The sequence below is a fragment of the Geotrypetes seraphini genome, chromosome 1 (assembly GCF_902459505.1).
Source record: "Geotrypetes seraphini chromosome 1, aGeoSer1.1, whole genome shotgun sequence".
NCBI lineage: Eukaryota > Metazoa > Chordata > Amphibia > Gymnophiona > Dermophiidae > Geotrypetes > Geotrypetes seraphini.
This window is the reverse complement of record NC_047084.1, coordinates 54,299,562-54,315,693: the sequence shown is the minus strand read 5'-3', so window position 1 is coordinate 54,315,693 and position 16,132 is coordinate 54,299,562. Positions and strand designations below refer to the sequence as shown.

Below are 16,132 nucleotides of genomic sequence, written 5' to 3'. Positions count from 1 at the left end.
TGTTTGTGCCTCTTCCTTAGCCTTGATCAACACCCTTGGACCTGCAAACCTGTTCTTCATCATCAGCAATGGTAGCACACTACCCAAGTCGAGCCTGCTCCTTCCCTCTGCAGTGTCCCACCCACACAAAGTCAGGCAGTTATGTCCAAGGGTCCTGAGGGAGGCCAGGGAAGAGGTGATAGACTCAAGGCAGGATGAGGGGAAGAGGTTCTGGATTCACAGCAGGAAGGGAGGGAGAAAAACCCACTGACAACCTATAGGGCCAGTGATGTCACTGGCCTAGGCAATTGACACCCTTTTTCACCAGCCATAGGTTAAGCTGGCCCTGCATCCAAGGCTTAAAAGAAGTACATGTTTATCTAGACCTGTTTCAATCACATCCAAGTTTTAAAAAGTTGTTTGACCCCTCCTTAATCTCCTAGTGGTTGGTGTCCCCCTTCTGCCCCACACCCAGAACTAAACTGAAAGAGGATACCAGATGCTATGACAGCATCAATAATTATGGGCACACCCAACAGAGCAGCAAGCGGCTCTCAGGAGTAACCTAGTGGTCAGTGGCATAGTCATAGGGAGCCTTGGGGGCCTAGGGCTCCTAACTTTGGGTTTGGGCTCCCTTCAGAACTGGGGCACCCCTTTACCTTTGAAGCCCCACCAGATGGCATCTCTGCCAGCAAAGGTATGCTTTGAGCGAGGGGGGAGAGGAGGAGGGAGGAAAGCATTGCCCCCCCCCCCCCAAGTGCTCTCTTGAGCACTCCTAAAATTGGAGGGCTTGCTGTGCCTCTGACTATGAACAAAGGAATTCAGGTCCAAATCCCACTCCCCTAGTACATTTGTGGTGGAACTTGTGATCCTTCTGTACCTATTGTACCTAAATATAGAAGACACATGTGAGGTGGAAAGCGATTGTAATGGTGTATAATTAGGTACAGTAGGTTTTATTCTGTTTCTGGAGGGCTCAGAATTCAAAATAAAGGCGTTATGGTGTGAATTGTGTCTGAGTACCATTGTTTAAAGTCCACTGCACTAACTACTAGGTTGACAGACAGACATACTAGTGCTAGTTTTTTGGTATTTACAGTATAATTTGGACACGTCAGTTTGGAAAATGGCTCTTCTTTGTTGATGTCTTCTGTGCCAATTTGCCCAAGTCATAGCCATTTTTGAAAGAGAAATCCAGATGGTTTTTCTTTTCAAAAATGGCTCTAAGATGGATGCTATTTTGGACTTAATGAGCTAAATGTCCTAATTCTGACTTGGACCTTTTTTTCCCCCAAAATGCCCCTTTAAATGCACAGAATTGTGGGAGATGCTCATGTCTTGCCCACACTGTGCCATGTGAGTGCCCCTTTGCTTTTGCAAGCTCTACCAGTTGTACTGTAAGGTTCCAATATTCAGAATGATTTAAACGGCCAAAAGAAACTCCAGGCCATTTCAATTGCCTTTCTGGATCTAACTGGGCATTTTCAACAGTACAACAGAATAACGCTGCTCAAGCCGAAATTGGCTACTTTGAGGGCATTCCAGAGGCAGAGCTGGGGTGGCACATAGTTAAAGTTAACTGCATAAATAGGACCACATCAAAGGCAGTCCCATCTTGTGGTCAGCAAATTACTATTCTCCTGGATTATCTCAATATCATCGGAAGTAGATCCTCCAAATGAGGTCTTAAAGCCTTAGCTATAGGGGCTACATTTTTCTTAAGATTTCCTTAAAAGTGTCTGGTCAAGCATGTGTTCTCAGATCCCGCCTATTTATAATCATTTCTCTTGGATAAGCCTGCTCTTCAATCTAAAATGGATTAGAATTTTTATTATATTTGGAGAGTTGTTTGGGTGACAGTAATTACGATTTTTAGTTTATTCTGTTTTTGTGAGTTTCATAATGTAGTCTGTAACTGAAATATATTTCTATTTTGAAATGTTTGTCACTTATGATCTTGATTCTGTTATTATTTTTGAGTTTTTCCTGTATGGTTTTCTCTAAAAGGCATGGAGGGGCATAATCAAAACATAAGTCTAAGTCCGATTTGAGCATTTGGTGCTAGACACCCAAAGTCAGCAGTGGGAAAATACCCATTTTCGAAAAATACATCTAGAATATTTTTTTTCAAAAATTGTCTATCTGGATGTCCAGACTATTGTTTCTCCAGACCGCCACATTTTCAACCAAAATTTTGTCCAAGTCACAAACACTCAGAACAAGACCATTTGGACAAGGGAGGGGCCAATTTTGTAATGGACTGGCCATCCAGACATGGCAGTAAAGCAGTGGAGCACCTTACAGAGCATTGCTGTGAACTTCACAAGAACGGTGCCAGATAATTATCTCACCAGAACTCCATTATAGGTTATGGTGAGCCCCCCAAAACCCACTATACCCACCTGTCTACAACCCCAATAGCCCTTATGGCTGCAGGTGGCACCTATATGGCAGTAGGGTAGTGCTTGGTAGGTTTTTGTGGGTGCATATGTTCCACCATAAATGTAGTGGTTAGAGTGGCTTATGAGCCTGGGTTCTCCTCTCTATGGTTCACTAGCCCATCCCCCAGGCTATTTAAGACACCTGTGTGCAGCTCTACTAGGCTTTCATATACTAGGTGCTGATGATCTGGAGACAGGTATATACTTTTTTATTATGATCTTTGTGGGGGTGTGAGGGGATCAGTGAACATTGGGGGGGGAGTGTCACATTTAGGTTATCTGGTCACATTTAGGATATCTAATAAAACATTCAATTATCCCTGAAGGATGACTAAGTCTAGATCAGTCTAAATCCCGCCCACATACTGCCCTAGCCACTCCTCCAGGTACGCCCCTTTCCGCTCTGGGTACACAGCGGCATTCAGAGGCATAAAAAGTCCCTCGACACATCCAGAAAGTCAGATTGATTATCAGCACTTGGATGACCTGTCTTTCAGGTCTTCCAAATGCCAACTTTGGCAGGTTTTTAGATGTGTTTTTGATTATGAGCCCCATAATGTATATCCAGAAATTCAATGTTGGAGCCCAGAATATTCAGGTATGATGCTGGCATTGGTCTGCAAAATGCTGATCATAAATGGCTGAATATTAGGTCCTAAGATTATAGAATATTGCTTAATATAAATATGTAACACTGATGCACATACGAGGGGCGTTCAATAATTTATGTACCTTCAATGGGAAAGAAAAGAATGTTCAAAAAATTGTTTTATTTTTAATATAGTCCCTTGATAGCTCCATACACTTCATCTGTTTTTCCTACAATGACTTTAACTCCTTTAAAAAGAATTCTTCTGTTTGACCCTTCAAACCAGGACATCATGAGGCTCATATTCAAAACTTTAAAACATCCAAAAAACCAGACTAAGTTGGCACTTGGATGTCCTAATAGCAGGGACGTCCATGTGCTGATAATCCAAAATGGTGATTTTGAGGCAATCAGGGCCTTTGGCCTCTCTCACTGCATCCCAAGATGCACACGGGCCCTTTTTGTTTCAATGATATGAAATGAAACGAGAAGTGTCAAGAAAAGTGTGAAATAACTGGTAAGTTTCAGGGCTCCACATCATTCTCTTCTTGGTTGGGCTGAGAACTTTTCAGCGGCCCGTCTAGTATAGAATGAGAGCATGGTGTATACATTTTGCATTCAGTATAAGAACTTAAGAATAGCCTTACTGGGTCAGACCAATGGTCTATCAAGCCCAGTAGCCCGTTCTCACGGTGGCCAATCCAGGTCACTAGTACCTGGCCAAAACCCAAGGAGTAGCAATTTTCCATGCTACCGATCCAGGGCAAGCAGAGGCATGTCTTAATAACAGGCTATGGACTTTTCCTCCAGGAACTTGTCCAAACCTTTCGCTATCTGCTCTTACCACAACCTCTGGCAATGTGTTCCAGAGCTTAACTATTCTCCGAGTGAAAATTTTTTTTCCTCCAATTGGTTTTAAAAGTATTTCCCTGTAACTTCATCGAGTGTGCCCTAGTCTTTGTTTTGACGAAGTGAAAAATTGATCCACTTGTACCGTTCTACTCCACTCAGGATTTTGGAGACTTCAATCTACACATTTATCTTATTTAGTAGTGTTTTGAGTGTTTTGGTTTTTTCAATAAATATTTTCTATTCAGGTTTACCTGAGTTTAACTTTTGGGCAGTAGTCAGACCATAATTCTGCTTCATACTACCAGAAACTTTATGAGCTAGGCTGGACTTAGCTTGTCATCATCCCCGTCTCTCTGTCCCGGGCTTCCTGCCTGCTTGAGGAGGAGGTGGAGAGGCTGTGTGCCTCAGACGATTCAGGGTCAGAGCTTGTCATGGCGAAGATAGGGAGTGGAGGTGGGTGGTACTGGCAGGAGAAAGAAAGGAGGGAGTAGGAGAGAGAGGTGCAGGCAGGCTGCTCATGTGTCACACTCCAGTGCTTCTGATTGAACCTTAGGCAGCAGCAGCAACAGGAAAGCTGGAAGCCATCCCAGTCTTTGGCTGAAGCGTGCAGAAAACTTATAGCTAATTCACATTTACTTCTTGTGAAGAAAGCTGGCTTGCATTCAGCTTCCTTTCTTTGTTATGAAGACGATAAGAAGAAGAAGCGGGTTTCTTCTCTTGATTGTGCAAGGTATGGCAATAATTTTCCAGATTTGAGGAGCGATTGGTGCATTTCCTTGTCCAGTGCTGAGGGACTGGGAATCGTTTTGCAAATGCTTGCAGGATACAGCTACATATAAGTCATTTGTGTTTTAATCCTGGTTCTTTTTAGGCAAGACGAAGCTGGTAGAGTAATGAGCAGTTCTTAGAAGTGTTAGGAAGTGAGTCTCTGCAACAAGTTTTGACACTGTTAATGCAGTTTTATAAAGCACACTAATGCATTTCCAGTTACCTGTGTGTGTCTGGTAAAGAAGGCAGCCCACAGATCCACCTACACTTGCATTATTGGGCTTTCTTTCAGTTATTATGGATGCGCTTCACTGAATCGAAATTAAAATAAGTCTTTTAATCTCAGCTCATCTAATGAACAGACTTTTTTGTATGTTCAGGAGCCAGACAAAAAACTTCTAAATGCCTCTCTGGACCGTGCAGAACACGAGGGGCCGCTGAAAAGTTCTCAGCCTAACCAAGAGGAGAATGATATGGAGCCATGAAACCTACAAAGTATTCCACACTTTTTTTTGACACTTATCATTTCGTTTCATATCATTGAAACGAAAAGTGTGGAATAACTTGTAAGTTTCATGGCTCCATATGCTAATTAACATTTCAGGGCTTTAGCTTAGACATACAATAATGGATTTATTTATTTTTTTCTTTTTGTGTGGTATAGACCATGTGGTTAATTTATTCTGTTTAATATTTCCATTTATCACCACTATTTTTACTTTGAAGCAATTTTCTTAAAAAAAAAAATTATTGATTTTCCGAAAAACTTAGTGCAATATACATATTAACAATCAGAGAATAAAGCACAAAATGCACATCCATCTTATAAATATATACATTCAGTATTTTTATCCAACCCACCCTTCTATTAAATAATCAATAAATCAGTAATAGATACATAATTATACGTTCAAACTCCTTATCTTATATAATAACTTATATAATGATAAAGTATTCCCTCCCTCCTCCCACCAACTCTGGATGTGAATAGAAGTAAACCAAATTAAAGGAACCAGTTATGTTACATTCATAAAAGATGTCAATTTTCAACAAGTCCCGTTCCCTACCTGAGCAGAGCAGACATCCCCCAGCTAAAATTTAAGCTGTCCTGCCTACGCATAATAAGAAATGAATGGGATAATTAACTCGGTTCCGTTTTTAAATTTATCTTGTGTGCTGCATCATTTATGCACATCGACAGAAGAAATTACCCAGCCACTTACCGAACCTTGCTACTGTGTGTGCAGTTTCCTGGGTCTGGGAGCTTATTGGAAGCGACCTCCGTCTCCGTGTGAAAGTCATTGCCTGTAATTCCAGTGTATTTACTTAATTTTAAAGCATTTGGCGCTGCAAATCTATAATCCTTAAGTGGCTTACAAATGTAACATAAGACATAATCCAAACGTAAACACAATCATCACCGGCAAAATCAATAAAACAACCTGCAGACACAACTGGATTCAAAGACAGGAAAGGTGTTGGGGCTAAGAAGTGGTGTTTTTAGGGATTGCTCTATGTTAACCTACTGGACAGGGCCATGAATGCTAGGTTTCAGTCACTAAAAGTAATAAAGAAGGCATGCATTGCTAGGCCTGTTGCATTTAACTAGTGTTAAACTGTTCTATCTGATATGTTACTGCTTGTTCTTTCATTTGGTAACCATGGGAAACAAAGGAATGGAATTTGTTGCTGCAGGGTGTAAGAAAAATTGTACCTGTGGAGGTGTGTCAGTTCCGCACACTCCACCTGAGGTCTGTCTGATCCTTTTGCACAATGACTGCCAGGGGTCCAAAAAGTCCACTGATCAATGATACACAAGAAACTAAGGGGTGAAGTTATCAATGTGAGCTACTACTGTGTTAGGTGTGCCCACCCACGGCAGAGATAAGTCATTTTGTACTGTTTTCTGGTTCACTTTTGAATTGCATTGCACAGAGCTATTTTCAAACTTACAAAATGAGGTCTTTTATGCCTATGAGGTTTTGTCCGGTCTGGCCTTGAGCCACTGAAGCGGCTGGTTTGGGCTGTATTTTCTGAGGCTTTTTCCTCCCTTTTGTGTTTAAATCAGCTCGTGCTTGCTAGATTTTGATGGGTTACCAGCGGTAGTGAAGTCCTCACTCAGTGCACTGTTTTTGGTGAAAAGAGTTATTTTGTGATTATTGTTTATTTTTCATTTTACTGTGTTGATTGGGCTACTACTGTATTTTTTTTTTTTTTTACTTCAAATATTTTATTGATTTTACTTAATGTACATTGTAATATACAATGTACATTAAGTGCAGAAAGAGAAATGTTAACGAGGCAAGGTACAGACTATTGTATGCATTTCATTTATATGTTCAACATGTCTGTATCTTGCCTCGTTACTACTGTATTAAAACATGTTATATTAACCACTTACTTGTGCTATTTTAACACAGGTCCTATTTTATACAATGAGAGCTAGGTGGGCTGAGGGAGAAATTCTGTATAGGTTTCTGCAGCCACCTGAGAAGCGGATGAGAATCGCACATTGGCGTCCTATACAGGAATCACGTCTGCCCTAAGGGACAGATGCCCAACTGGCCCGATTCTCTAACCGGTACCCATGTCACAGGCACCGGTTAGAGAATTGCGCCTGATCCCTTCCCATCAGATGATCGCAGCAAGGGAATCCCCCTGCCATGATCAGCTTAGTGGCAGTGGCATAGAAACCCCCCCCCCCATGAACTTGGCTGGCAGGAGGGATGCCCAATCCCTCCCACGCCACCCCTAATGCTGTCTGTGGCGGTGTTGGGTGGGGTTTTGGGGGTGGAGGCTGGAGGGATTGGAGATCCTTCCTGCTGTGGACAGTGTCGGGGGGGGGGGGGGAGTCCAGAAGGAGGCTGCAGGAAGGAGTGGGCATCTGTCCTGCTGGCAGACTGGCAGGGGTTTCCTACTGCGGCGGCCCAGTTGATCGCGGCAGGGAGATTTCCTTGCCGTGCTCAGCTTAGCAGTCACATATATTTGAAATTTAGGCCAACATTTTAATAGCCTACATTTCAGGTGCCTTAAGCTCTTAAGCTTGCCCAAGACTGCTTCCAGGTGAAACCATGCCCATGCCCAGCCTTGGGTGAGCTTAAGCATCCCTAGGCACCTCCCTGCACCCGCAACAGATGCCTATAGTGTAGGCAGCCTGACTTAGGTTGTTTGGGATTTTGGGATTTTTTTTTGTGTGTTTTTTTTTTTTAGAAAATGTGCATCCCGATTGGCTGGTTAGACAGTGGTAGGGCGCCTACAATTGGGATGCTGTTTATAGAATTTGCCCCTAAATGCTAAGCCATCCATAGGAATAGAATAGGCAGCTTGGCATTTAGCTTTCGCTGCTTGGCAGCACAGCTTTGTAAGAGGACCCCTGCTAGTAAGAAATAGGTAAAGGAACAGCAAAAAAACAACGAAATGGGGTTAACAGTAAAATATCACTTTTTAGCCATAGTCCATATTGGTAACTTCCCTTCTAAACTGGATAAAAATCTATATGCAGGATATATTTCAATTCTTTGTTTATATATTTGTTCTATTTATGTATTTATTCAATTTTCTATACCATTCTCCCAGGGGAGCTCAAAATGGTTTGCATGAATGTATTCAGATACTCAAACATTTTTCCCTGTCTGTCCCGGTGGGCTCATCGCAATCTATCTAAAGTGCCTGGGGCAAGTCTGACAAAGATGGCAAAACAAAGCTTACAAAGCATGGTAAAAATATAATATGACAAAACATGGTATGGTGAGACATAGCATGGCGAGCATAGATCAGCAAAACATAGCACGGTAAACATAGTATTACAAAGCATAGCTAACATAGTATGACATGACCAGTAAAAATGGATAGGCAAGCATGCATGACGAAACATAGCATGGAAGACATGGAACGGCAAACATGGTATGAGAGATCATAGCAGAGCCAGCATAGTATGGGAGACATAATATGGTAAATATGGTGTATAGTATAGTAGGACAAGGATGGCGAACAGTGTGACAGAGTATGGTAGAATATTGGATGATAAAACATGTCATGGTCAGACATAGGACAAAGCACATCAGCCTTTGAGATTCGAGACAGTGGAGAACTGGGCTCTTTGTCAGAAGGTCCAGGGAGTTTAGGTTGGTGCACTTTCTCATAGAGGGTCAGGGAAGAGGTAAGTTTTTATTACTTTCCAAAAGTTCAGTATGCCTTTTAATGATCTTATGTGGGTAAGTAGTTTGTTCCAGAGGCATGGTAGGTAGCCCGAGTAAGATCTTTTTAGGCATTCTCAAGGCGGAGGCACGTAGTTGCTTTTCTTCTTGTGAGTGAAGTCATTTCTGGGCATAAAGCGGAAGTTTGGAGGCCATATAGGCTGGTTTCATGTCATGGAAAAGTTTGTAGTCCATTACTATGTCTTTGAATGCACATTGTTTATCAATTGGCAGCCAGTGGACAGCATGCAACACTGGTATGATCGGGTCTCGTATGTGGAGGTTCTTCAGGAGTCAGATGGCGGCATTTCCTAGATCAAAATCATTTGCTTTCTCGCTATTGCGATTAAAATTAAAAATATATCACATACATTAAGGTAATAGCTACTGTGACTATCATTTTACAGAAAGCTATTCTCCAGAAACTACCATATTTTTCGCTCCATAAGATGCACTTTTTCCACCCCCCAAAAGGGGGTGGAAAAGTAAGTGTGTCTTATGAAGCGAAGATACAAATTAAGCCCGCTGCCGCCACAACTTTTACGTGAGGGGTATGGGGCCTGCCTGCCTGCCTGCTGGTCACTATGCCACTAGGCCTGCCTGCTTTGTGCCCTGTCTTGGCTTACCACTAGACCACCAGAGGGGGGGACAGGGTGCAGAATCTGGCAGGGAGAATTTGGGTCAGAATGTTTTTTTTCTTGTTTTCCTCCTCTAAATTTAGGGTGTGTCTTATGGGCAGGTGCGTCTTATGGAGTGAAAAATACGGTATTCAAGGACTTTTGTTTCTCTAATATGACTGTTTAATATGAATTAAAGTTAGAAGGGCTGCATTTTTAAAACCATATGCTTCAGACTACCCATTTGCATTAAACAAGACTAACATTGATTAGATAAATCATGTGTTACGAGGGAGTGCTGAAAAGTTCTCAGCACAACCAAGGAGAGAATGACATACTGTAGATATGGTTCAATCAATGATCTGAAACAATATTAAAACACAGAATTTCATTTCTGCAAATTTCCCAGGATCTTTCAGCTACAGTAGCAAAATAATGCTCAGCATTTAGGAAGTTGGCTGGTTGGGGTGAGAACTTTTCAGCACCCCCTCATCTATGATGTGATTTTATGGGAGTCCATATCGATCTATGAGTCAGAAAGTACATAGACTGGGTTATAGAAGTAGATCTGGAGGAAGAAAAAGTAATACGAGGGTGATTTGAAAGGTTTGGTGAAAAAGCAAGTTAAACAACGTAGTCTCCATCGAGGGCTATACACATAGAGAGGCATAATCGAAAAGGACGTCCAAGTCCATTTACGTCCATCTCGCAAGTCTTCTAAAGTAAAAAAACAGCTTAAGACACATTTTTGAAAAATACGTCCATTTTTTTCATTTCAAAAATCATCTAATTATACGTCCTGCCGATCTGATCGTCCAAGCCGCTAAATCGTCCATCTTTATACCACATTTTCATCCAACTTTCTGTCCAAGTCCAAAACGCCTAGAACAAACCCTGTTGGAAGTGGGAGGGGTCTGCAAAGTGATGGACTGCACACCCAGACATGCCACCTAAATAGTGGGGTACCTTACAGGGCACTGCTGTGAACTTCACAAAAAGGGTGCCATGGCTTCTCCTCCCTACAGCTCCCTTATAGGTTACAGTGAGCCCCCCAAACCACCTTCAGAATCCCCTAGACCCACTTATCTATCACCCCAATAGCCCTTATGGCTGCAGGAGCCACTTATATGCCAGTAACAAAGGGTTTGGGGGTATATAGGGGAGTGCACATGTTTAAGTATCAATGCAGTGATTACAGGGGCTTATGGGCATGGGTCCCTAATCCACCCCCAAGACGCCTTAAGCTGCTCTGTGCTAGACAACTAGGCTTTCCTATGCCAGGCGGCCAGGTGATGATGGTCTGGAGGCTCAATTTTAAAGATGTGATTAATATTTTTAGGGGGGTGGGGGGGGGGTCGGTGATCACTAGGGTAGTGTGTGGGGTCTGTATTATGTGTTTTCAGTGCTTATCTGATGAGTTTAGGTGGGTTTTTGTGACTTAGACCATGTTTTACATGGTCTAAGTCACAACATCCAAGTTCCGTCGATCGTGGGCTGTATAACTTTCGGTTATATATGCTGTACAACTAAGTCTAAGCCGGCCCATGTCCCGCCCAACCCCCGCCCTCGACACTCCTCCCGAAATGCCCCGTTTAGCTTTGGTCATTCAGCGGCACTATGAAGACCTAGCTCGTTTAGAAATACGTCCAAAACCCGTTTTTAGTATCAGCACTTGGACGTATTTGAGAAATGTTCGTCCAATTGCCGACTTAGGCCGGTTTTTGGATGTATTTCTCTTTCGATTATGAGCCCCTTAGGGCTTAATTCTAAAAATGGCATCCCGATTGTAGGCGGCTGTAGGAGTCCTACTGCTGTCTAATGATGATGCACATTTAAAAAGAAAAAAAATTGATGGGTCGATGGATGCCTACAATGTAGGCGTTGTTCACATGTGTACGGAGACATCTAGGCACACCTATAGATGCCTAAGGTCAATATAGGCATGGTTTACACTGGAAATGACCTTAGGAATCCATGAGTGTGATTAGGAGCTTCTCATAGGCATGAGTCAGATGTCTTAAATGTAGGCCTTAAAATGCTGGCCTATATTTAACAATCCTTATAGTCTACACAAAACTAAAAAGTCACTTCACTAAATGTCACTCAAGCTTCAGCCAAATACATCAATGAACAATTGCATCAATGAATTAATTGTTCATCGATGTATTTGGCTGAAGCTTGGGTCTATATTTAAGGCATCTGTAGAAGAAAATAGACACAATTCTGGATGTAGCACCTACCGGTGATTGACATGCAGTAGACGCCCGTTTTGCAGCCACCTACCATGGCAGGTGCCTTTTCCAGAATCAGGCCCTTAGTCTAGCGAGTTTCCAGTTTTCTGTAAGCTATTTTTTCCTATTATACGAAAAAACTGGAAACTTGCTAGATTAAGGGCTCATTTTACAAAGGTGCGTTATGGCCTTAACACCTCTTGAGCAGGCGGTAGTTTTTCGGGTAGCTAATCCGGTTTGTGTACTAAAAACGCTAGTGTACCTTTGTAAAAGGAGCCCTAAGTGCATAGACTTCGATGGAGACTACATTGTTTAACTTGATTTTCTTCCAGACTTTTCAAACCACCCTCGTAGTCCAAAAATCATTCCATTCTGTCACAAGAAGTGAACAATTTAGATCAGTTTCCCAGGATTTTTTTAGGTCAGGAAGGGAGGAATGATTTAAGGATCTAATCTAATCTAGTCTTCGGTTTATATACTGGGTCATCTTTCGTCGGAGCTCAACTCGGTTTACAAAGGATTTGAATAATTTATAAAAATGGGAGACTGCATACAACAAGACAATAAAAGTTGCGGTATCTTCAGAGTTTTTACATCAACACCAGATTTATTAATTGTACAAGATAATTGCAGCCAATTGTGAAAAAAAGAGTCTGGTACTCCAAAACACTGTTGTAGTTCAGCAAAGGTTTTCAAAGAGAGAGAGAGAGAAGGATTAAATAGTTTTTTAAGATCCCAGATATCCACAGATTGCCATCTTAACCATGAAATCTGCCTTTTATCTATCTGTATGGAAAGATTGTACTAGAGAGCTAGACCAAAGAGTTTCTAGAAGTTTATCCAATTCTTTGAAGATTTTATATGTATGTTTAATTATAGGGTTAGGCAAAAGAGAAGGTGGAAGCTTCATATTAAACCGTAACCTTCCAACCAGAACAAGAAGAACACTGACATCATTCACATACCCACCACTCAAGGGTACTCACCGCAAAAAGCTTTATGATAGCCTCCTGGCAACACATGCTGCAAAACTCGAACCTTCCATCACCAGATTGTTAACCACAACATCAGACCTCAAGACATTCCGTAAAGAAATCAAAACACTGCTGTTCAAAAAGCATATACAATCTACCTAACCTCCCTCACCCCATCCCCCAAGAAACCAAAACACTGCCGTCCAAAACATCTTCCGATGTTATTAAGTCTTTACTATCATTCTGTTATTAAGTCTCTATCCTCAAACTGTATTCTCTATTGTCATGTACCATCCTGGAAATGTCCAGTTCTCTTCTTATGTAATCCGCTTTGAACCGCAAGGTACAAGCGGAATAAAAATCACTAATGTAATGTAATGTAATATCAGAAGATTTAGATAAGGGAATAGAGGTCATTAAGGCTTGTTCAATAATTAACCATTTTTGAACAGAGGTTGTCTCTATGAAATTAGACGTTAGCCAAGCTGCACCTTGTTTAAGCATACTGTATGTTTTGTGATAAAATAATAAATCTGGAAAATGTATTCCACCTGAATAACGAGCAGAGTGAAGAATGCTATATGGCACATGTTCTGTATCTCAAAAACTAGATCTGATAGAAAACTGGTTGTTCAAGAAATCTTTCTAAATGTAAAAAGGGGGTCCCAAAATTGAATACAGTCTCTTACAAGACCTTCTCCCAAGTTTTTTTAAATTTGCACACAGTACTTATGATAAACCAATTTTAAATTAATTAATAAGGTGACTAATCAGTTTCTGGGGAATAACCTATTAATTTTAAGGTTTTCACCCGGGTATATCCCACAGGCAACGTGCATGACAAGTATACCAAGAAACAGGTCTAACATTTAAGGCACCAAAATTAGTGTTGGCCAGTGTAATCGAACATAGCTCATTTTTATTTATTTTTTTTTAGTTCAAGAAAATTTTATCGGTTTTAGAAAACAGAAACATACCAAGACAAATACAAGAACTTCCAAGGAAGCATAGGTTAGAAACCGGGTGATGACACCCATCAAGTATATCTAATTACAGAATGAGAAGTGGCATTATCAAGAAGAGTTGAGCAGTAACATTATAACAATCATCTATGTATGCAAATCGTGTAATAGTAAGAGATCAAGAAATATAAACAATATAGAATAGTGTCAAGAGAGATAAGGTATAATATAATAAATTCCATACTAAAATATTACAGGTATGTACGTTATAATGTCAGCCGACATTGATATAAGTTTGATATAATCGAGAAGATAAAGTAGACTCAAAGATTAAACCAAAAACTATAAGTATATGATCTGGATGATGATGGTCAAGGGTCTAAGTATTGAGATTTGCCAAGATCGACCAAGTTTTGTCAAAAGTCGTTAATGAGTTATGGCGGTCGGCCATATGCCGTTCGAATATACTGTGGAGACACACTGAATTCCACCATTGATTAAAATCTAATTTTGTAAAATCTTTCCAATTATGTAAAATAAGTTGAATGGCGAGAAATAGCAAGAGGGTCAGAAGGCGATCATGATACACTGATAGATGGGCAGTGAGCGCTGTGGATCTCATAATCAAAATATCGAACGAGAAGGGATCAGTGATAGAGAACAATTTGGTAATCGTAAGCCAGACCGAATTCCAAAAAATCTGCAATTGGGGGCATTCATATATCATATGCCGTAAGGATCCCTCAGAGGATTTGCACGTCCAGCAGATGTTATCTGAGGACTTCGTTATTTTGGCAGTTTTAACAGGAGTCCAGAAGGCTTTATGATATAAGAAAAGAGCCGTTTGTCTATGCGAGGCTGAATGAAGGGATTTAAATAATCTAGGCCATAAAGCCAACCAAAGGTGCTCAGTGATTGGGGGTTGTAACAGCGAATCCCATTTAGATATGGATTTGACAAGGAAAGGATAGGATTTTGCCTGCATATATTTGTACCAATTGGAAGATTGGCCTTTGGAAGCAGAGAATATGTGTATCTTGGAGTGTAGGTCTAGAGTAATATGCAAAGATGCAGGAGAGGAGAACCTCGCAGTAAAACAATGATGCAGCTATAGCCAATTGAAATATTGGGTAGGAGGGATGTGGAATTTAGCCATAATGTCCGAAAAGGTAATCCATTTATCCGTATTGATGAGATGAGCAATAGTCCAGAGACCTTGCTGTTGCCAGGATTTCCAAATTATTATTGAATTGTCAATTTTTAGTTTGGGATTATGCCAAATGGGTGCTGAGATGGAATCAGCTAGCTTATTCACCGAAATGGAATCAACATGGTTGAGCGCCTGCCAAGTACTAAGTAATATCGGATTACATTTGGCCGCTGAAGGCAGAGGAATGGCGGGTGCATGTTGCAGAATGTATGTATCTAGTAACGTGTGTTCTAAAGATAACAAAACAAATTCAATTTATTGAACTCCGAATTCTATCAATGGCAGCAGTTGAAATCTGCTATTAAAAAATCTAGTATAAATATTGAACACTCCCAATATACCCCAACTTTACTGACATATTCTAAACATGTGGAGGGGCATAATCAAAAGATATGTCTAAGTTCGATTCGGATGTATAGCGCTAGACACCCAAAGCTGGCAGGGGGAAAATGTCCATTTTCGAAAAATGTCTTGTAAAATGTTTGATTATCGCTACAAGCCATCCATGTCTAACCTGCCCTTGAGACCACCCAAAGCCCACCCATAACATGCTTCCACCACGCCCATCTCACCATCTCATGCTCTGAACATATAGAGGCTAGATCACCTTGTTAGACTTACATAAAGACTGTTTCGATTATCAGCACTTGGACGTCCAAGTACTGATTTAGGATGCTTTTTGGATATCTATGTTTTTTGATTATAAATCTGATAGGGTACTGAACTTTATTTTAAAAGAATAGAATTAGCAGATTGAAAGCTATGCCATCGATAGTTTTACTACCAGCAGGGTCTCTCAAGGCAGACAAGTTTCAGCAGAGATGTCAGACTAACAATGAACCACCCATCTGGGCAACAACAGATGGGCAGAGTTGGAGGTGGGGGATCATGTTTGATGTGACAATGGCAACAACATGAAATTTATACAGCGCAGAAGAAAGGCCTGGAAATCTATTTCTGTATTCTGCCACGAAAACTTGATGCTCATCAAGTCGCTAGGACTCGAACATGAGTCAATGACATCTATAATAATAATAATAAATTTATTCTTTTATACCGCCCAACCACAAAGTTCCAGGTGGTTAACAACTAAGAAGATCTGTACAATCAGTGCAAAATACATCAGATTAAAAAAAGATAAAAGAAAATTACATAATATTTGACAAATTTATAAAACAAGTGTGTTTTTAAACATTTTCTAAAAGCATTACAAGAATGTTTGACAAATAAGAGGGCTTAACCAAGAGTTCAATTTGCCTAACTGAAAGGCAAATGTCCTATTCAAAAATTTCTTGTAACGACAGCTCTTGATT

The 16,132-nt window shown here is 40.9% G+C and overlaps 1 protein-coding gene across 2 annotated transcripts in view; it reads left to right on the top strand.

Annotated features, from left to right (window-relative positions):
- Positions 1–4,410: 4,410 nt before the first annotated feature.
- The window catches only part of ITGA2 (integrin subunit alpha 2), a 145,272-nt gene continuing 133,550 nt past the window's right edge, over positions 4,411–16,132 (top strand). The window contains exon 1 of one of the 2 annotated variants that reach the window (XM_033931502.1): positions 4,411–4,591. In XM_033931502.1, coding sequence (XP_033787393.1) covers positions 4,543–4,591 — 49 coding nt within the window. In that variant the 5' untranslated portion in view covers positions 4,411–4,542. The remainder of the gene's footprint in view (positions 4,592–16,132) is intronic. The other variant, XM_033931512.1, reaches the window with a different exon arrangement.